This window comes from Colletotrichum acutatum, assembly GCF_030867785.1.
Source record: "Colletotrichum acutatum strain CBS 112980 chromosome Unknown BDZ83scaffold_72, whole genome shotgun sequence".
In the NCBI taxonomy this organism is placed as follows: domain Eukaryota; kingdom Fungi; phylum Ascomycota; class Sordariomycetes; order Glomerellales; family Glomerellaceae; genus Colletotrichum; species Colletotrichum acutatum.
Window position 1 is genome coordinate 88,110 of NW_026849066.1, and position 19,766 is coordinate 107,875.

The 19,766-nt window shown below is 53.6% G+C and overlaps 10 protein-coding genes across 10 annotated transcripts; 5 read left to right on the forward strand and 5 right to left on the reverse strand.

The window, feature by feature from the left end:
- Window positions 1-858: 858 nt before the first annotated feature.
- On the forward strand, window positions 859-2,376 carry BDZ83DRAFT_721033 (ergosterol biosynthesis ERG4/ERG24 family protein; the record flags this gene model as incomplete). The annotated part of the gene is made up of 3 exons (XM_060512341.1): window positions 859-1,477; window positions 1,534-1,648; window positions 1,701-2,376. The coding sequence occupies 3 exons, from the start codon at window positions 859-861 to the stop codon at window positions 2,374-2,376; spliced, it is 1,410 nt and encodes a 469-aa protein (XP_060362988.1).
- Window positions 2,377-2,604: 228 nt separating this feature from the next.
- Window positions 2,605-4,145, reverse strand: BDZ83DRAFT_721034 (short-chain dehydrogenase/reductase; the record flags this gene model as incomplete). Its single annotated transcript, XM_060512342.1, has 2 exons — window positions 2,605-3,517; window positions 4,075-4,145. 2 exons carry the CDS (start codon window positions 4,143-4,145, stop codon window positions 2,605-2,607), a joined length of 984 nt encoding a protein of 327 aa, XP_060362989.1.
- A 1,182-nt stretch (window positions 4,146-5,327) lies between these two features.
- BDZ83DRAFT_627699 (Glyoxalase/Bleomycin resistance protein/Dihydroxybiphenyl dioxygenase) lies at window positions 5,328-5,926 on the forward strand. Its single transcript, XM_060508651.1, has one exon. It carries the CDS (start codon window positions 5,342-5,344, stop codon window positions 5,834-5,836), a length of 495 nt encoding a protein of 164 aa, XP_060362990.1. The 5' UTR covers window positions 5,328-5,341; the 3' UTR covers window positions 5,837-5,926.
- A 316-nt stretch (window positions 5,927-6,242) lies between these two features.
- BDZ83DRAFT_409697 (DEAD/DEAH box helicase) lies at window positions 6,243-9,029 on the forward strand. Its single transcript, XM_060502901.1, has 2 exons — window positions 6,243-6,512; window positions 6,618-9,029. Exons 1-2 carry the CDS (start codon window positions 6,372-6,374, stop codon window positions 8,940-8,942), a joined length of 2,466 nt encoding a protein of 821 aa, XP_060362991.1. The 5' UTR covers window positions 6,243-6,371; the 3' UTR covers window positions 8,943-9,029.
- Window positions 9,030-9,319: 290 nt separating this feature from the next.
- Window positions 9,320-10,639, reverse strand: BDZ83DRAFT_581968 (uncharacterized protein; the record flags this gene model as incomplete). Its single annotated transcript, XM_060505507.1, has 1 exon — window positions 9,320-10,639. The coding sequence occupies one exon, from the start codon at window positions 10,637-10,639 to the stop codon at window positions 9,320-9,322; it is 1,320 nt and encodes a 439-aa protein (XP_060362992.1).
- Window positions 10,640-11,780: 1,141 nt separating this feature from the next.
- BDZ83DRAFT_753948 (uncharacterized protein) lies at window positions 11,781-13,108 on the reverse strand (the record flags this gene model as incomplete). The annotated part of the gene is made up of 3 exons (XM_060514417.1): window positions 11,781-11,854; window positions 11,929-12,462; window positions 12,538-13,108. The coding sequence occupies 3 exons, from the start codon at window positions 13,106-13,108 to the stop codon at window positions 11,781-11,783; spliced, it is 1,179 nt and encodes a 392-aa protein (XP_060362993.1).
- Window positions 13,109-13,534: 426 nt separating this feature from the next.
- On the forward strand, window positions 13,535-14,045 carry BDZ83DRAFT_409706 (uncharacterized protein). Its single transcript, XM_060502902.1, has one exon. The coding sequence runs from the start codon at window positions 13,682-13,684 to the stop codon at window positions 13,967-13,969; it is 288 nt and encodes a 95-aa protein (XP_060362994.1). The 5' UTR covers window positions 13,535-13,681; the 3' UTR covers window positions 13,970-14,045.
- A 1,799-nt stretch (window positions 14,046-15,844) lies between these two features.
- BDZ83DRAFT_721039 (UDP-glucose 4-epimerase) lies at window positions 15,845-17,222 on the forward strand (the record flags this gene model as incomplete). Its single annotated transcript, XM_060512343.1, has 4 exons — window positions 15,845-15,873; window positions 16,022-16,256; window positions 16,319-16,769; window positions 16,819-17,222. The coding sequence occupies 4 exons, from the start codon at window positions 15,845-15,847 to the stop codon at window positions 17,220-17,222; spliced, it is 1,119 nt and encodes a 372-aa protein (XP_060362995.1).
- Window positions 17,223-17,466: 244 nt separating this feature from the next.
- Window positions 17,467-18,533, reverse strand: BDZ83DRAFT_753950 (uncharacterized protein; the record flags this gene model as incomplete). The annotated part of the gene is made up of 2 exons (XM_060514418.1): window positions 17,467-17,721; window positions 17,790-18,533. The coding sequence occupies 2 exons, from the start codon at window positions 18,531-18,533 to the stop codon at window positions 17,467-17,469; spliced, it is 999 nt and encodes a 332-aa protein (XP_060362996.1).
- Window positions 18,534-19,307: 774 nt separating this feature from the next.
- Window positions 19,308-19,731, reverse strand: BDZ83DRAFT_653498 (uncharacterized protein; the record flags this gene model as incomplete). Its single annotated transcript, XM_060510622.1, has 2 exons — window positions 19,308-19,568; window positions 19,678-19,731. 2 exons carry the CDS (start codon window positions 19,729-19,731, stop codon window positions 19,308-19,310), a joined length of 315 nt encoding a protein of 104 aa, XP_060362997.1.
- Window positions 19,732-19,766: the final 35 nt, after the last annotated feature.

Genomic DNA, 19,766 nt, shown 5'->3' on the forward strand with positions numbered 1-19,766 from the left:
AACCCAATTCTGCCAAAAGTCATCGCACCAGCTCAATGGTACGCCCGTCCGGCCACTGCCCATCGTGGATTTTGTGGGCCACGGATGTTCACTCGAAGCCAAAGGTTACATCAATTTGCATGAGAAGTCTAAGTCCTATGCTATGGTAATCATTATGTTCTGGGCCGGAAGCGAGCCCATATTGCTACCGGACCTCCAGGCTGAGTCGGCCGAATTGCTGTCGCCGAGTCACATAATTAGTCGCTTTCGGTTTCAATCATGACCGCTCTGGTATAACGTTTTGTGAGTATTGCGCGCGGACCGGAAACCTTATTTCCTGCAAGATCTAGAACCCGCAGCCTGTGCCGATCTCCGGACGAATGATTCCGAGATAGACTCAGTGGAAGAAACGGGGGCATGACCAGTTCTCCGCGTGCTGTGTATGGGATGACCCGATTCATGTGCTTCAAGGACTAGGGAGCGACGCTATGCTAAACACCTGATCCCACTTTTGCACACTACCCTGGGCCCATACTCCATCAGTCTTGATCAGCTTCCTGCTGAGCCTCTGAGCGCGCCAAGCTAGGTTAATAGCATCCACAATGTTCCAGTCTCAGAGCGAGGCGGGCTGTTGGCAAGATTCTCCGGTCGAGACGGCCCAATTTGGTAGCACTCAATGCCGAGACGCCATGATGATTGATACGTGACTCGGGGGCAAGTGTTGATAACATATATACATGTCAACACGAAAGATTTGGAGACTTCTCCGAGCATTCAGCATCTGTACCAACACCAAGTTCAGGAAGTCGCTCCTTTCGCATTTTTACACATCTATTCGCGTTTTTTTTTTCGTTTCTTTCCACATCGTCAACAATCAAGATGGAGTCTCTAGATGTTCCCTCGGCGCCTGAGTCGACTTTCGTGAGGATGAGAAAAGGTTACTGCCGGTCTCGGCTTCAGCTTGAGCCCGCACAACGGCCAACTTGGGGTAGATCAAGTCGCGGATCCTGGATGCGCTCAGTCGGCTCACTGCTTCTTGTGATGCTTGCGCCGACTTTGGTCATCTCCACGACCGTGACTATTTTTGCATTCCAAGGCTCTCTGTCCGACTTCTTGAAAGCTACTTTGCAAGATGGATTGATATCTGTCGTATGGTCAAATTGGCCATGCTTCAGCCTCAAGTCCACTGGCGTGTTTGCACTCTGGATCCTCTTTCAAGGCATCCTGTTTCGATATTTGCCAGGCCCAATACACGACGGCCAGAGAAGTCCTGCCGGCCATCTGTTGACCTATCGTACCAATGGGCTCAATGCCTGGTTCGTTACCCATGCATTTGCCGCTGCGCTTTGCTATTTCGGCCTCTTGGATCCTGCCTTCATCCCGAAGAACTGGGGTGGCCTGGTCCTCACAATGAATGCTGCTGGTCTCTTGCTATCTGTCCTGGCTTTCATCAAAGCGCACCTCAGGCCAACCCATGCAGATGATCGGAAGTTCAGTGGTAAGCCAACGGTCACCATGTTTTTCCATGGTCACACAATGACTGACATATGATAGGATCCATATTTTATGACTTTTACATGGGAATCGAGCATAATCCACGACTTTGGGGCGACTTTGACCTGAAATTGTTCACCAATGGCAGACCGGGCATAATTGCATGGACACTGATGTAGGTTTCCAGGAAGAATGGCGCAGCTTCACACAAGCTGACTCAAATATAGCGATCTGTCCAACATCGCATATCAGTACGAGATCCATGGACGGATCGATCCCAACATTGTTCTTGTCACTATTCTGCACGCAGTGTACGTCCTTGACTTCTTCGTTAATGAGTCCTGGTACTTGCGCACCATTGACATTGCTCACGACCACTTCGGTTTCTACCTAGCTTGGGGGTCCTTTGTCTGGCTCCCGAGCATGTATACCATTCAAACCCAATTTCTCGGGCTCTACCCAGCAAGAACCTCAACTTTTCACCAGGTCGCCATCTTCTCTATCGGAGTTGCTGGGTACATCATCTTCCGGGCTGTCAACAGCCAAAAGGACAGAGTTCGTCGTTCCAACGGCGATTGCTCCATTTGGGGGAGTCCGGCAAAAGTCTTGGTAGCATCTTACAAGACTTCGGACGGCCAGAGTCATCAGAGCCTTCTTATTTGCAGTGGTTGGTGGGGCTGGTCGCGTCATGCCAACTACTTTGGAGACTTGCTCCTCAGTACCGCGATGTGCGCTTTAGTGGGATCTTCGAAGTGCTTGGTGTGGTTCTATGCGATGTTCATGACAATCTTGCTCGTACACCGATGCATTCGGGATGAGGCAAGATGCTCGGCCAAGTACGGGCCGGTGTGGGAGGACTACTGCAGAACTGTTCCGTGGCGAATCGTACCTGGAATTTGGTGAAACTAAATCTTCGTACCTTCAAATACATAAAACACGCTATGGCTTTACGAGCTGAGCAGGACCTCTTTACTTCCAATACTTCTCCGAAAGACTTGTTCGTATTATATTCAAATGAAATTGCATTCCGGGAGCTACATTCAGTTGAAGTTCGGTGCCTACTGATTATTCACGCTGTGAAGCTGAATCATCTCCATACATTGGTTCAACGCTTGGAATTCTAAGCACTCTTCAGTTCATCCCCTCCAGCTCTGTCTCCGTCCACTCCCATAGCTCTTGTGCCAACATTTGGTTTGCCAACTTTCCCTTTCCTACGGCCGGTTTCCCGACGGGAAGATAATATTCCCCGCTCTTGACATCTGGGTGGACTGATGCCCACAACTGATTTTGAACTCCACTCTCCACGCTGCTTGATGCCATTCTCATAATGGGATACAATGCTTCAAGTATGTAGCTTGATGATTTCCAAGACTGTGCCCAATTCGTATCTACAAAGCCTGGATCAACGACACAGACCTTGATCTTGGGATGTCTCCTCGCCAACTCCCGGGCATACAAAATGACTGCGAGTTTGCTCTGACCATACCTTGCCCAAGCGCCAACTTCACGAAAGTCTGTCTTGAGAGCCTCAAAGACAATGCCCTCCGTCGGAGCCATCGAGGCTGCTTGAGAGCCCAAAAAGATGATTCGGACGTCTGCTTCTGGTATTTCAGCAGTATCGAGAAGGGTTGGATTCAGAAGTTTCGCAAGCAGGACAGACCCAATATAGTTGGTGCCGAACTGCATTTCGTAGCCGTCCTCAGTCAGTCCGGGTGGTGTTGCGACGATTCCAGCGTTCAGCATGAGAATGTCTAGTCGGCTTTCTTTCAAGCGAAACATGCGAGCGGCATTATGAATCGATGCAACTGAAGTGAGCTCAAGATGAATGAACTCGATGGATGCATTTGGAGCCTCATCTTGAATTTCCTTGATGGTCCTCTCTGCCGCGGTGGCGTTTCGTGCAGCAAGCCATAGCTTCTCTGGACCATACCGCGCGTATTCCAATACCGCCTGTCTCCCCAGGCCACTTGTTCCTCCAGTAACCATAATGACTTTGCCCTTAATCGAAGACAAAAGCTCGGAGCGGTCGAAGGCAGGCTCCGCCCTAGGCCATAGAAGGAAAGTCATGATAATTGAAGATATCAAAGCTCGGGTGACGGAGTAAAGCGATTGGCGAAAGAGCAAGATAGGTAATCAAACAAATTGAATCAGCACGAGGACAAATGCGTCTAAATATACTATATTTCAAAAGATCTAGACCGCGGCAGTAATTTTTGGGTTCGCCTACCGCTGAATCGTACAGCCCCTCATCGGATCGGCTCGGGCTTCCCAATACGTTGCCACAAATAGGTTCAATATTTGACAGGAACGATACATGAGGTGAATTTCAGGCTAAGTGACAGGACTAGCTGGGCGTTCTTTACTTTTGGCCGAGGTCAGTGTCATGGAACATGCAAGCTTGAAGGCTGCAAGGGCTCTCTGGCGAAGGATCCTTGCAGCCGCCTGCAGAGGCTTAATCTGAGGCATTCCCAGTAGTTTATCTTGCTCCACAGATGACCAGTCAGAGTTTGACACTCGGAGCCTTACAATCGGAAGCTCAGGGACACATTTCAGATTTCTCGATTACGGATACACGTACTATTTACGGTTACTTTGCATTACCCGCCTTGATCCACAGAGAGAAGATGATACACATCCCAACAATCCATACGAGACTTCTCAGCGGCGCCCATTTGCGATTGTCCTGTAATTTGACGTAGATGAGAGTGTATGCCACTCTGGAAGAAAGGTATATCAGAGACAGTACATCCAACGTTGGCTTGCCAACACCCGCCGAGTTTGCAGCTACAACACCTGCAGCGTACAGACCCAGCGTCTCAGTCGAATTGTCGTGGGCAGCTTTGGCACGTTGAATTCTCTGGCGAACCTGGAAGCATTTTTGTCAGCTATGCGACGAAGAGTTCTAAGCACTGCTTACCCTTTTGTCGAGACGCTCGTCGCCTGATACAGCATCTAGGAGCTTACGAGGCTCAGCCACGTCATATTTGTCACCCGCAATTGTATTAGCGTAGACATGTGGGATAAAAGCAAGTATGTAAGCCAAAGGAACCTATGACTAGAGTAAGTGGCTTTCATCTTGCGAGCGGTTTCAGAAAAGAAATGCTAACCGAATAGTATGAGAGATTCGACTCAGCAAGCCCAACGAGAGACGTCATGGTGACAACGTAAATGCGGAAATGGATTTCAAGGGCTGTCTGTGGTTTGGTTGACGAGAGAAGAATAAAGTGCCCAAGTGGTGACGGAGTATCATGCAATAAATTCACGATTCCATCGCACACTCGTCATTCGGTGATTGAGTCCGTGTCAGCCGCCGAGTCAAACCAAGAAACCCCACGGTCCACCAAGTCAGATGGAGCCGGACTTCGTCGCTGCGCCCGGAGCCGAGACTGGGTTCTGTGGATATCGTCTGAGGTTTGTAACTCTATCTGACATTGAACGTGCGTGAACAAGGCGATACCGAGACCGAGGATAGGCCAAGATATACTCAAATGAAGAACAGAGATAGGTTCTATCACGGGCGTTATTCGTCACCAGACTCTGGGCGAATAGGCGAGTTTGAGAGCACCAATCTCGCCGAAAACTTCCGACTGATAGAACATGCAGCTCATATATCTTTGTTGCTCGGCACTAGACTAGCAATGTATCCAGCCGACAATCGCCTTTGTCACTTTATGCCCCTTCGATTACAGACTTCTTCTTCTCTTTTATTGGCCGAGCCTCACAACTGCGGCATCTTGTCTCTAGGTTATTGATCATATTTTTCACTACCGATTCAGACATGGCTTTGAACATTGGCCAAAACCAAGGGCTCGTCAAGAGCCCGAAACGAGTGGGACATGTCGTCTTCAAGACCAATCAGTTTCGTGTAATGGTAGACTTCTACGTCAGTTTCTTGGGCTGCATCGTGGCTTTCGAAAATGAGGCTCTGTCCATCCTACGCTTCGATGACGAGGACGATCACCATCGCGTTGCGATTGTTGAGCTTCCCGGCTTGAAGACTGCCGAACCGCAAGCAACAGGCTTGGAACATGTCGCCTTCTGTTACTCGACGCTGGCTGATCTGCTCTCCACTTACCAGACGCACAAGGCCAATGGCATTATTCCTTATTGGTGTGTCAACCATGGCCCGACCACAAGTCTTTATTACAAAGATCCAGACGGCAACGGCGTTGAACTTCTTGTAGACAACTTTGACACAATTCGAGAAGCAAACGATTTTATGGCATCTTCTCTCTTCGTAGAGAACCCCATTGGCACTGAGTTTGATCCGGACGATCTTATCAGGAGATCGGCACAAGGAGAGAGCGAGAGTGCACTGAAGCGAAGGGTCGAGATAGGACCACGGAAAGCGTTTGGATGCTGAAGTGGATGAAAGCCGGAAGCATGTAGGCGGACGAGGGTCGCGGGATCACCTAGAGATTCGAGTAGACGTATATTAACATGTCGACGCTTGCAATGAATTCAATTTTTTCTGGATAACGAGCCAGCTCTTCTATGCTTTACCCGACGTACTCATTGAGGTTATTGAGCGCTTGTTTGCTGTACATACTCACTTCAATGTTTATTATCGCCTAGATAATAGGTAAGTACGAGATTTATGTTGGGATGGGAATGGTGACATGGATAGCACTAAAGGAGAAAGAAGATATCTCGAGTAACCTAACGGGCCAGACGGTGCCAGGTGCCAGGATGCACGCCACCACCAACCCCACAAACGGCGTCCCCTGTCGCCGAATGCCGAACTTTTCACTCCACCGCAGCAACCCGTCGCCAAAAATTTCCAGGCGCTTCCTCGAAAGGCCCGTCTGAACCTTTTTTCTTTCTTTCTTTTTCTTTTTTGCCCTTCTGAGATCCTCCGCGGTGTAGTGACAGAGCTTGACGCAAACGAAACGACAACAATGGCGACTCCCACGAAGCCTCCCGCAAAGGGATCAGGGAAGAAGCAGCAGCCCAAGGTCCTCAAAAGAGACTCACGCCTCGAGAAGAGAAAGCAGCAGCAGCAAACAATTGAACAGCTCGAGAAGTCCGTAGCCGACTTTGTAAGTATCTTTTGCGCGCCAGCCCGCCCGCCACACCCAAGCCGGCGAGATTGCGAATCTTTGCACAAAGGCTGACCGAAGACCCTGTGTCTGTACGATTATTAGGACCCCAAGAGCGAATACACCAGCTTCTCCGAACTACCCCTCTGCGAAACGACCCGAAAGGGCCTCGAGAAATCCCACTTCGAGACCCTCACCGATATCCAGTCCCGCGCCGTGCCCCTCGCTCTCAAGGGCAGCGATATCCTCGGCGCCGCCAAGACGGGCAGTGGCAAGACTCTCGCTTTTATCATCCCCGTTCTCGAAAAGCTCTACCGCGCGCAATGGACAGAGTTCGACGGCCTCGGCGCCCTCATCATCTCCCCGACCCGCGAACTCGCCGCCCAGATCTTTGAGGTCCTCCGCAAGGTCGGCCGCTACCACAACTTTTCCGCCGGTCTCGTCATTGGAGGCAAGAGCTTGAAGGAGGAGGCTGAGCGTCTGTCAAAGATGAATATCCTCGTCTGCACGCCCGGTCGCATGCTGCAGCACCTCGACCAGACGGCCGGTTTCGACGTCGACAACCTCCAGATTCTTGTCCTCGACGAGGCGGATCGCATCATGGACATGGGCTTCCAGCACGCCGTCGACGCCTTGGTAGACCACCTCCCCTCCACAAGACAGACCCTCCTCTTCAGCGCAACCCAGAGCAAAAAGATCTCCGACCTCGCGCGCCTGAGTCTCAAGGACCCCGAATACGTCTCCGTCCACGAAGAATCCACGCCCAAGAACCTGCAGCAGCACTACATCGTCACCCCCCTCCACGAGAAGCTCGACACCCTCTTCGGCTTCATCAAAGCCAACCTCAAGAGCAAAATCATCGTCTTCTTCTCCTCAGGCAAGCAGGTTCGCTTCGCCTACGAGGGCATGAGACACCTCCAGCCCGGTGTGCCCCTCCTCCACCTCCTCGGCAAGCAAAAACAGCTCCAACGCATGGAAATCACAAAGCGCTTCGCCGACGCAAACGCCTCCGTCCTCTTTGCCACCGACGTCGTCGCCCGCGGCGTCGACTTCCCCGCCGTCGACTGGGTCGTCCAGGTCGACTGCCCCGAGGACGTCGATACCTACATCCACCGCGTCGGCCGCACCGCCCGCTACGAGCGCGACGGAAAAGCCGTCCTCTTCCTCGAACCCAGCGAAGAAGCCGGCATGCTCAAGCGCCTCGAGCTCAAGAAGGTGCCCATCAACAAGATCACCGTCAAGGAGAGCAAGAAGAAGAGCATCAAGGACCAGCTCCAGAGCATGTGCTTCTCCAACCCGGACCTCAAGTACCTCGGCCAAAAGGCGTTCATTAGCTACGTCCGCTCCATCTACCTGCAAAAGGACAAGGAGGTCTTCAAGTTCAACAAACTCGACCTCGACGCCTACGCCGCAAGTCTCGGCCTCCCCGGTGCGCCGCAGATCAAGATGCGCAAGGGCGAGGATATCAAAAAGGTCAAGAACGCGCCCCGCAAGGGCATGTCCTCCGACGAAGACGAGGAGGACTCCGACGACGCGGCGGCGGGACCCAAGAAGCCCAAGAAGCCCGAGGTCAGGACAAAGTACGACCGCATGTTCGAGCGCACGAACCAGGACGTCCTCTCAGGCCACTACACCAAACTCGTAGCCAACGGCGACGAAGTCACCGGCGACGCAACCGACCCCACCGCAGCAGCCGTCGGCGCCGGCACCGGTGCAGACGGAGAAGAAGAAGACTTCCTCTCCGTAAAACGCGTCCTCAACGACTCCGAACTCGACGCCGAATCCGGCCTCGCACCAGGCGCCAAGCCAAAGGTGATATCCTACGGCGGCCAAGACTTCATCGTCGACTCCAAGCGCCGCGAAAAGGCCCTCCAGTCCAAGAAGAAGATGCTCAAGTTCAAGGGCCGCGGCGAGAAGCTCGTCTTTGACGAGGACGGCAACGCGCACCAAATCTACGAGCTGCAAAACGAAGACGATTTCGAAAAGGAAGGACCCGCGGAGGCGCTCCGGCAAAAATTCGTCGAGGGCGAGGCGGCGCGCGTCAAGGAGGCTGATGTGGATGATAAGCTCGCCGCCAAGGGACGGCTCAAGGAGAAGAGGCTCAAGAGGAAGCAGCGAGAGGCCGAGGAGCGCGGGGAGGGTGTGCCGAAGAGTGCTGAGGGACCGCAGGTCGTCGGCGGTGACGATGGGGACGAAGATCCGTTGGCGCTGTTGCGGTCTTTGCCGATTGCGGGTGAAGGAGGCGGCGAGTACAGCGGCAGCGAGGACGAGAGGCCAAAGAAGAAGACCAAGAAGTGGTTCCAGGATGACTCGGACGAGGAGAGGGAGAAGAAGAAGAAGGCCAAGAAGGGCGGCAAGGTGCTTGAGATTGACCACGAGCCCGAGACATTGGAGGACCTCGAGGCTTTGGCTTCGGGCTTGTTGAACTAAAAGATATATACCCCGTTGAGAGGACTGAATCAAAAGGAGAAAAGGTTTGCCTGCCACAATAGAAGCACTTGATCATGTACTAGACTGTGGACATCATTCATCAGCGAAGAGGATTTAAAAACGTTATGCATTAAATACTCTCTTTGCCTAAGGACTGCATCAAAAAGAAGTCCATGGGGTATCGTCAACCCCCAACGCCAAGTGCCTTTACAATTCCTCGTTCCCCAAACGCTTGGAAAACCCTCACGTCTTGCAAAAAGCCATCCCTAAGCCAGTGTGTCCCACGCAAATGTAGCGAGGCCCAGTCGAATCAACGCCGGAGACACAACACCTGAAAGGTTCCATGTATCCCCCCCATCCTTTGCTCCGGTCTCTCCTCAAGCCTCGCTCTCCACGCCATAGAGTCGCACTCTGTACAAGCACGTGTGGTCCGAGCCGTAGTTGCTGGTAACGTGAAGCGCAATTTGATCTGTGTAGGCCCCCAGGGCAAGTAGCTCCGAACTGAGCTTATGTACGTGTGCTCCGTTGAGTGTGTCGCTGCTTTCGTAAGTAAGTTGACCAATCTTCACCCAGCCATCCGAGAGTTTGGTGCCTGGGAAATGGGCAGCCGCAAAGTCAGCAACCCGATTACGCGTGTGAAGGTCGGTGTAATATGCCAGAATGTCGACGTCCTTTGGCCTGGCGTCGGGATTCAGCGTAGCTCCAGGCAAAATGTGCTCTACGACCAGATGCTGGGGGACAATCTCTCGACTGAGGATGTAGCCGATGCGAACGCCGCCTTCTTTTCCATCTCTGTCCACGACAACCATGCCACACCAGCAGTCTCCTTCATCCTCCCAGCCGTACAGCGTTGCAGCGGGGGGTTGGATGTGAGGACTCCGTGATGTTAGTTTCTTGAAACTCTCGGTGCCTAGTTTGGCCTTGATGGGAGGCAGGTAATTGGGCGTCAGATGGTCGGGTGATACAATAACGCCGCTACCATGAGCCAAGTAGTTGACCTGATGGCGGAGTTCTTTATCCCATACCGCACCGATCTTGCCTTGCGCAAGCGCTTCCAGTCCAGCGTTCGCAATCGCCTGGCGGATCATGCCATCAACCACCGTTATCATTTCGGTCCGTGTGACGCCCTTTGGCGGGCTCTTCTTCAAAATGCCCTCGACCGATTCATTGATATACTGCTCGAGCTTCTTCTGCAGTTCTTGCGCCTCAGCCTTGACCTCATTCCGGTGGGTGGCGAACTCGCCCTTGAGATGGCGAATGAACTCATCTCGTGTTACCACGACGTCCTTGGTGTCCTTATTCTTGAACTGGTCCTTGACGAACCTCTCAATCTTCGATTCGAGATCCTTGCCAATCTTGTCTGGAATGGACGTGCTGAACTGAGGCTCGAGTATTTTGGCGATCTTCTTGTTATTGTTGACGAGCCACTTCTCCCAGGTCTTGTCGAACTTGGACTGTGAAATATTCTCGACGTCGGCAGAGGAAAGTCCTTGCGCAGGCGGCTCAGAAGCTTTCTGATACACGGGATCCTTCTGTAGCCTGCTCTTGATTGCTAGCCAGTTCTCATCGGAGATGAAGTGGTAGCCGCCATGACCCCGGCTCAAGGTCAAAATTTCGGCATCACTCTTCATGAGGTCACGCAACGCGTGGTAGAATTCCTCTCCCACGACGGGCCGGCCCTTCTTGTCCAACTTCATGTGCACAACCTTGGGAACAATCTCCATCAAGCGCGATAGTGATCCATCGTGAAGCTTGCTGGCCGTTGTCAACTTGGTGATTTCGTATTCATGATTGCGTTGCTGGCGGACGTATTCTCTAGCGTCATCGTCGCTGAAGAGCGTCGCCGGTCGCGACATCCAAAGCGGGACAAATTGTCCGAGATTGTGTGAGAAGTCTGAAAGACCGTACCATTGGATACCGCCTAGTCCAAGAGCCGGCGTAGAGTTTAGTCCTGCCAAGGCACTCCACATCAGGAGTGACAGAAGCAGAACGCCGAGCGAAGCCTTGAGAAACCTAAAGTCCTGAGAGAAGCCAAAGTTGATCAAGTCCACAAACGCATCGGCAATCTTGAACAAGATCCAACTTGCCCACGAGAACTCGCTGTAGGGAACCTGCCGCGAAGTCACAATGGAATCCATATGGCCATCTGTATCGGATCCAAAGCCGTCGTCTGTCTCGGGGCTATCCGGTCGAGGGACATGTGTCCATTCATATACTGTATTGTAGACCCGTGGCCATGCCTGCAAACGAGCATTACGCTCCTTTCGAAGGGCTTCTTGTTTCATCCGTTCCTGCCGATGCTCTTGTTGTATCCTTGCTCGCATTTCAGGAGTGAACATACCAGGCCCGCTCCGGCCAGGTGCTAATCGACTGTTGCCGTTGCCAGAAAGACTACTTGAACTGGGAAGCCTTGTTGAGCCGGTTCCACCCGCCGTGGACGCTGGAGCTTCTACTCTGATGGCTGGCGGGTCATTGGCCAAGGGACGAGACGGTGCTGGAATTCCATTGACGGGCAGAGATTTGCCAAATAGGGGGCGAAGAGGTGCAGAATCCTCTTCGGCAGTCGCCGGTCCTCTCTGAGCAGGATTGAAGTTCACGGCCTGTATTGGCTTGCGAGGTGAAGGGTGACGGGCTGAGACTTGAGGAGATTGATTATTGAGAGATGGGCCTTCACTAACACGACTTGACAGACGAGTTGAGCTCGACCTTGCAGCAGGAGAAGGTGACACCGAAATTTTGTTAGCTGCGAGCTGACGCGAGCTTGCGACTGACCCTGGAGGGTCTCTCTTGGCAGGAGATTGGTCGACAAGATGAGCAGATGAGACCTGGTAAGGTGATTTACTGCTGCGCTGGCGAAATCGATCTGATGGCGGTGTACTTGGTGGCTCCTGTTGAGGTGGACGCGTGGTACTCTGGGAGGGTAGTAAGGATAGCAGGTCGGGAGGAGGTCTATCAGAAACTTTGGTGATCGGCGCTTGGATGATACCTTGGTGAGGGATGGTCTGACTCAAATTTCGCTGTGCCATTTGCGCGTTGTGCCGGGGATCGCGTGCCAGGCGCCTCAATGGACTGAGTAGATCGATGCCTCTCCTCTGTTCTTTGGGCGGAGAGGGTTCCTCGCTCTCCTCTATTGACCGCATGCGACCACCACGCTCTGAAGAGAGAGACTGCGACGGGGTTGAGCCAATATCGGCACCCCCATAGAGTGAGCTTTCCTGGCCAAAGGTGCGAACTGAGTCTGGTGTCGGAGTCGGCTCCGGAGGGCCTTGGGTGAATTGAGAGCGAGACTGGGAATAGGGCTCTTCGGATATGGCTCGGGCGAAGACGGAGTTCCAGCTTGCAGCAGGAAGAGATCGTCTAGCAGGTGTCAGGCCTTGAGCAGGATCTTCCGAGCTGGCTCTCCTATTCATCGACTGTGAATTTGTTGAGAATTGCCCTCTTGGCGGTGCAGCAGCTGGCAAAAACTGCTGTGGAGGAACTAGAGGGCCTTGGTGGAATGAAGGAGGTTTGATAGAGGGAGCTGAGACGATGTTTAGCAAGGGAAGTGAGACCGCGGCAAGGCAAGACCTGGTGTCGCGCACGTGGTCGTACTTACCGGGTTTGACTGGTGATTGTCGTCGCGGTGAGCGCCGGGCGAGGGGCGGATCTGGTGTTGCATCCCTTAATGGATCGGGGGATTCTGAGGACTCTCGATAAGGACCGAAGTCTTGGTCGAAGTTCGGGTCGGGATCAGGGTCTGGATCAGGACTCGGTTGCACTCTACGCGGCGGATTGGGCTTTGGCGCTGGTTTGGGGGTTGGCGACTTTGTTTGCCTTGTTTCCCTTGTGCTTCGAGAAGGAGGCGGCTGTGGCTGTTTGCTGTTGCTGTTCTCACCGCTGCTGGGACTGGCATCATCGCCATCATCGCTTCCATCCCCATCGTCCGGGTCGCCCGGGTCACCCGGATCATCAGAATCATCGCTGTTGTGTAGTGTTTCCTTGATAATGTCTTGCAAGTTGCGTTGTTGACCGCGGCGAGTGTTCCGTAGAATCGTGGAAGGTGCAGATCCGTACGATGTGTCAAGTCGCGATGCCAACGGAGGCAACTCTCGATTGACGGCAGCACCACCGGCCAAGGTGGATGGCGCCTCACCGTTATCGTCACGGACCCTTCTCTTGGGAGGCATCTTGGCGCAGTGTGACGGAAGAAGGTCTGTGAGGATGGTGAGTCGTGGGTTGGGACGGCGGGTTGCGTATCAAGTGAGGTTACTCAACACCACGTAGCAGTGAGATGAGACGCAGAGGGGTGAACAGGTGAAGATGAGAAAAGATACGATGTATGAGGAGGAGAGGTATGAGACAGGGCTGGAAATTGTCGAAGTAGGAAGTGACGATGAGGTCAAACTCACAGACGGCAAGCGCGAGAAGAAAGAGCATTGAAGGAAAGAAGCAATGGGAGGAGTAGTAGAAAGGATTGCAAAGACGCAACTCACGTTATAATTGTTTGGGTAGACATGCGCTGCAGTTGTCAACGAGTCTCTGAAAAAATAATTTGTCGCAATCCGAGGTCTCTTTTGTCTCGTCAACAATGGCAGGCGCAATGAAGCATGAGATCTATGTTGAGCTACAAGGGAGGCGGCTCCGAAAGGAAAACCTCGAGAAGAATTGGCGCGAGGTTGGAGGTCGTATATGAATGAGGCTTTGTGTAGGCTGCAAGGGAGGCGGTTGCAGGAGCTTCGAGTGAGACGAGAATCCCAAAAATGAAGCTATTCCAGAGGGACAGGCCCGCCGGATCGGGAAGGGAGGGAGGCGGTTTGTCAACAAAGAGAGGAAGAGCGGTCCCTGGTCGCAACGACCATCTTTCCCGGGCACAAGTCGCGCCAAACCACGCGCGCGTCGGATCGTCGGTATGGAGGACTAGAAAGACGGGCTTGACGAAAGAATGCGGCAGGTTGTGCGGGATGAGCAGGTCAATGAATTGTCGGTGGAGTAGAATGAGTTTTGCGACAGCGGCGATGCAAGGCGAGGGATGTCCCGAGGTTCGTTGAGTTCCTTGTGTCGTCTAGAAGCGATCACTTGAGGAACTTCTCACACACATACACACCGGGCATGGGAATGTTTTCGCGACGGACAGCCGCCCACCGCCAACCGCCCAGCCAGCAACTGGGGGTCGGGCGCAGAGAGAAAGCTCAGACCCTTGCAGCGTGTCTGTGGTCCCCGCAACGGTGGTCGGCCAGCTACGCGCCGCCGAGTCTAGCATCTTACGTAAGTGGGAACATTGTGGATCCCTACCTTAGGTAAGCCAGTGAGGTTTGCGACCACGTGATAATGAGGTATCGATAAGCCGATTTCCTATCTTGATACCTACCTACCTTAGGTAAGGTACCTACCTAGGTAGGTAGGATAAGCTGCACCAGTAAACCTGAGGCTGCAACAGCTCATTAATCCAGACCATGCAGTACGTCACCGATTGCTCCACGCCCTACCCACAACCTTTGAGACTCCACCTCGAATTGCTGGTTCATCCTGGAGATTCATCGACATGCGATTCCCACCACGTGCTTTGTCCATCTCACTCTTGCGCCCTGCAATTGAAATATTGCGCCAAACGTCGAGGAGATGCTGCGCATTTTGACTCGATGCAGGACTTGTGCCAAGCAGCATGGGAGACATGCCATGACTAACCCTGAGCCATGGTATCCGTATCGCCTGCGCTAGAGCAATGTGCCTAGGCCCAGACCTGACTTCCATTCCGCTGCCGTCTACAAACACAGGAACCCGCCGGCCCCTCACCCTCGTCCTTTCGGGCGAACAACCGGACAACATGGCAAAACTGCAGTGCCAGACTGGATCTCGCAAATGCGCATATGGAGAACTCGGGCAGGAAAGCACCTACTCGGCGAGGCTAGGCCGGTCAACCACCCAGCCGCTCCAACAAACAGCAAAGAGACATCCGGGAAGGGTTAAACAATACGGATACGGGGAGCATGCGCCGGGGAGACACCCCACCAGGCCATCCACCTCTGGATCCGTCATCCGATCTTTCTCTTGACTCTCAGGTCTCGTCAGTTTGTCGGTCTACGGATACCTGACCGTATTCACTCAGTTCGTCCTGGATGGCAAGATTCACAAGCCAGTGATACGGTGACAATGAAGGAGAAGCAGTCAACATGATCAATCAGTAGGGACCTTGTCGGCCCGTCCACCGTCACGAAGATCAGTCTCCACGGCACCGCGATCCCCGGTCGTTGCAAGTTTCAGCGTGCCAACAATTGCGCCGTTTGAACATCGAGGATGAAATTACTCGGCTCCGCAGCCAGTCACAGAGTCTGAGATTGGTGCCACCCCCGCCTGCAAGACCCCGCCATCGGCTCCAAATTGGCGCGCCAGATTGGCCGTTGCAAATGGAACATTGAGATGGCCCCAAATCCACTGAGCACGCAGTACCTGCGCCGTACATTCTGGGACTGGCAGCACGCACTCAACCTATTGCTTGGCCTCGCTGGTGGGCATGGTGGGCGTACAGGTAGACATGGGCGTGGGCGTGGGCGTGGGCGCGAACGGTGGCACTCATGGCCGAGCCAATTTCTCTCCCACATCATCACTCAGACTGGACGTTACAGACAGACGACCCCGTTTACTTTTTCCTTATTGCGACCGTCGCCTCATTATTCCCACCCCTCACATCAACCGCCAGATATATCTCTCGCCTCCTCCCGCAATCCTTCTCAACTCTTCCCTTTCGTCATTCCTCCAGACCCAAACTCACGACTGACTTGCGCTCTCCTTCAAACCCTAACGACTTGATACCCCGACGGATCGCGCATCTTTCACTACTCTTCGACAACCTACTCTCCCCTCTCCACCTCCAAATTACCCCTCACCGCATCTAGTTGCGATCGACGCCAGCAAATTTCTTCACGATGGCAATTGGAACTGTCTTGGTTACTGGGTAAGCTACCGCCTCTTCCCACCTGACTAACAAGTCTATGGCAACCCAGTTGCCTGTGGCACCGTTGACACCCGCCGCCGTGGCGTTGGTCGTTGGCGCAAGTCAGAGTAGAGTATTGAGGCTAACCGCGCGATTTGGTGGCTTGCAGTGGTACCGGCTACATTGGCTCCTTCACCTCCCTCACCCTTCTCCAGAATGGCTACGATGTGGTCATTGTCGACAGCTTGTATAACTCCTCCAAGGTTGCCGTCGACCGCATCGAGCTCCTGAGCGGCAAGCGACCCCACTTCTACCAGGTCGATGTCACCGACAAGGCCGGCCTCGATGAGGTCTTCAAGAAGCACCCCGAGATTGACAGTGTCATTCACTTCGCCGCGCTCAAGGTCAGCTGCTCTGCTCCTTTGCGATGCCCTTCCACCACAAGAACTGACATGATCGATCACAGGCTGTCGGCGAGTCTGGCGAGATTCCTCTCGAGTACTACCGTGTCAACGTTGCCGGTACCGTCTCCCTCCTCCAGGCCATGACGGACAACGATGTTCCCAACATTGTCTTCTCTTCCTCGGCAACCGTTTACGGCGATGCCACCCGTTTCGAGAACATGATTCCCATTCCCGAGCACTGCCCGATTGGCCCCACCAACACCTACGGCCACACCAAGGCCTTTGTCGAGCAGGTCATTACTGATCACATCAACGCCGAGCGTAACAAGCTGAAGAAGGCCGGCAAGCCCTACGAGCAGTTCAACGGTGCTCTCCTAAGATACTTCAACCCCTGCGGTGCCCACCCCTCTGGTCTCATGGGTGAGGACCCCCAGGGCGTCCCTTACAACCTGCTGCCTCTGCTCGGCAAGGTGGCTACCGGTGACCGCGACAAGCTCCTCGTCTTTGGTGACGGTAAGTACATATGGTGAAATGATGGAGAAGCCCCGCTAATCATGAGTAGACTACGCCTCGAGAGACGGTACCGCCATCCGCGACTACATCCACGTTGTCGACTTGGCCAAGGGTCACTTGAGCGCCCTCAACTACCTCCGCGAGAACAAGCCTGGTGTCAAGGCCTGGAACCTCGGTTCCGGCCGTGGCAGCACCGTCTTTGAGATGATCAAGGCTTTCAGCCATGTTGTCGGCCGCGATCTGCCCTACGATGTTGTCCCCAGACGCCAGGGCGACGTCCTCGATCTCACTGCCAACCCGTCCCTGGCCAACAAGGAGCTCAACTGGAAGACTGAGGAGACACTGGAGAAGGCGTGTGAGGATCTCTGGCGCTGGGTCAGCAACAACCCCAAGGGTTACCGCCAGGACCCTCCCCCTGAGCTCCTTGCCAACGCCAAGCCCACGAGCGGTTAAGCAAAAGCAGGGATGGATATGTATCGGTGCATCAGCCACATCTCGAAAAGAAAGAAAAAGTTTGGTTGCTTATCATAGATGATGATAGAACTGGTGCTATTTGCAGCGAGAGCCATGATTCGACGTCCGCCATAGAGAGAGGTATTTAATTAAAAAAAGAAACAAAAGTTCAAGATACCACTTCCTTACAGCAACCCTGGTTGTGGTTGGCCCGCTTTCATCAATATCACAGAGATGCTTTTAGTCAATCCACCTTGAGGATGAGCTTCCCCGTCGTGTTGCGGCTCTCGAGGTCCTCGTGGGCTTGCTTGACGTCCTTGAGCGGGTACGCCTTGTGGATGGCCACCTCCACCTTGCCCGAGGTAATCATGTCAAACAGCTCCGTGCTGTACTTTTCCAGCTCTTCCCTGGTCGCGGTGTAGCCGTTAACAATGGGCCGCATAACCTTCAAGTTCTTGGGACCCAGCTTGAGAATGTCAAAGGGAGGAACAGCTCCCGACTAAGAGAAATATGTTAGTGATGCTCATAGACTAGCAAACCATGTCTGGATGTTGAGAAAGAGCTCACCGCGTTGCCAAAAACGACCAATCTCCCCTTACGCGCCGCCATCTCGATGTCGCTATCAAACGTCGCCTTCCCGACACCGTCAAAGATGACATCGACGCCGTGCCCGCCCGTGATCTTCTTCACCTCCTCCACGAGATCCTGCGAGCGCGAGTTGACGATGAACTCTGCGCCGTTCTTCTTGGCCAGCGCGCACTTTTCATCGGTGCTCGTCGTGCCAATCACCTTGGCGCCCATGGCGCGCAGCATCTGCACGAGCTGCAGCCCGACGCCGCCGGCGGCCGCGTGGACGAGGACCCATTCCCCCTCCTTCACCTCGCCCGCCTCGCGGATGAACGTCCAGGCTGTGAGGCCCTGCAGGAGCGCGGCGGCGGCTTTGTCTGTGGGCAGCGCGTCGGGGATGTGCAGGAGTTGTGCGGCGTTGACGGCGGAGTAGCCCGAGTAGGAGCCAAACGGTCCCATGTAGACGACGCGATCGCCCTCTTTGAATTGGTTCGCGACGGAGGGGTGTGTTTTCACGACGGTGCCGGCGCCTTCGCGGCCGGGGGTGATGGGGAGGGGCGCTTTGTAGAGGCCGGTGCGGAAGTAGGTGTCGATGTAGTTTATGCCTGCGTATTCGTTGCGGACGAGGACCTGGTTCTCGGCGAGGGCGGGGAGGGGCAGGTCGGTGTGGTGGGTGAGGACTTCTGTGCCGCCTGTGCGGGGGATTTGGATGCCGTTCATTGTTTGAGGGAGGGAGGAGGCCATTGTGAAGTGCGGGGCTGGGGAGAGAGAGGTTTGGTGGGTTGGTGATGGGATGAAGGTGCGCGTTTGGTGGTGAGTTTGCTTGAGGAAGGGTTGTGATGGGATGATTGGCGTGGATTTGGTGAGGGCGGGTGTGAGTTTGGAGCTTCTGGCGAGGATGCGGATGGATGTGGAGGGTCGCGAGATGAGGAATTGGGACATTGGCGATGGTAAGAGAGGAAAGGTCTCAGTCTCGTTTTTCTTATTTTTGGTCTGCAGCCTATGGGACGATGGAGGGGCGTTTATGCAGTATTGGAATAGCTTCCGATTGCGCTTGAGGTCACAATTGTGGTTTAGTCAGCGTTCCGATGAAGTGAGGGGAGGGGGGAGCGCTTTCTTTCTCATAAGACGTGATTAGAAATGCTTCAGCCAATTCTCGTTGCGCGCGGGAGCTATGAGCTTTGGGTGATGGCGGGGTTCTTTTCCTTCTCAGGTCGGCAATGAGGGGCGGGCGGGGGTCCGGAGGCGGGGCTGCGTTCGGGTGACGGGTGAGAGAGGGGTCGGCTTTCCGATGGGCGGAATGTTGTCATTGAAAGGTGGATGAGGTCTTTGCCGGTCGCGTATGAGTGAGAATGAAAGTGAGTATGAGAGTGAGGGTGAGTATGAGAAGAGGTCTACAAAGGACAAGACTAAGACTGAGGGAAGGGGGGCTTCACATCATATATTCATTCATTTGGTTGCGGAGTGCTTCAAATTCATGACAAGTCATACATAGGTCGAGCAATGTGATCATTATAATCACTGCTTTTCAAACGATTGGGTCTTGGTGCGCTCAATCGCAACTTGGATAGGGGAACTGTCGCCATGGACTGAGAGAGCGAGATTCTTTACTCGACTCATTGCGAAAGTTCTATAGCTGGCATTGAGAGTGAGCAACCACTCAATCACTGAAGCCCGAGTAGGTAATGGAGAAGGGAACTCGGGAGGCACTGTGGGTTGAACTGAAGACTTGCCATACACTGGGGTGGATGAGAAAATGTCTTGCCGGTCAATGCATACCTAGATAACCTTCATGTTTTCCAGGACCACAGCTGTTACTATCATCTTATTACACTTATTGAAGTTGATGTCTCTACTACAGTATGCGTCTGGTAGGAAGACAACTAACTCGAGCAAAGCAAAGAGAAGGAAAGGCAAAATCGCAGAGTAGGGATCCAACCATTTGGTCACCCGCTTGACACCACAGCGGTGCTCGGG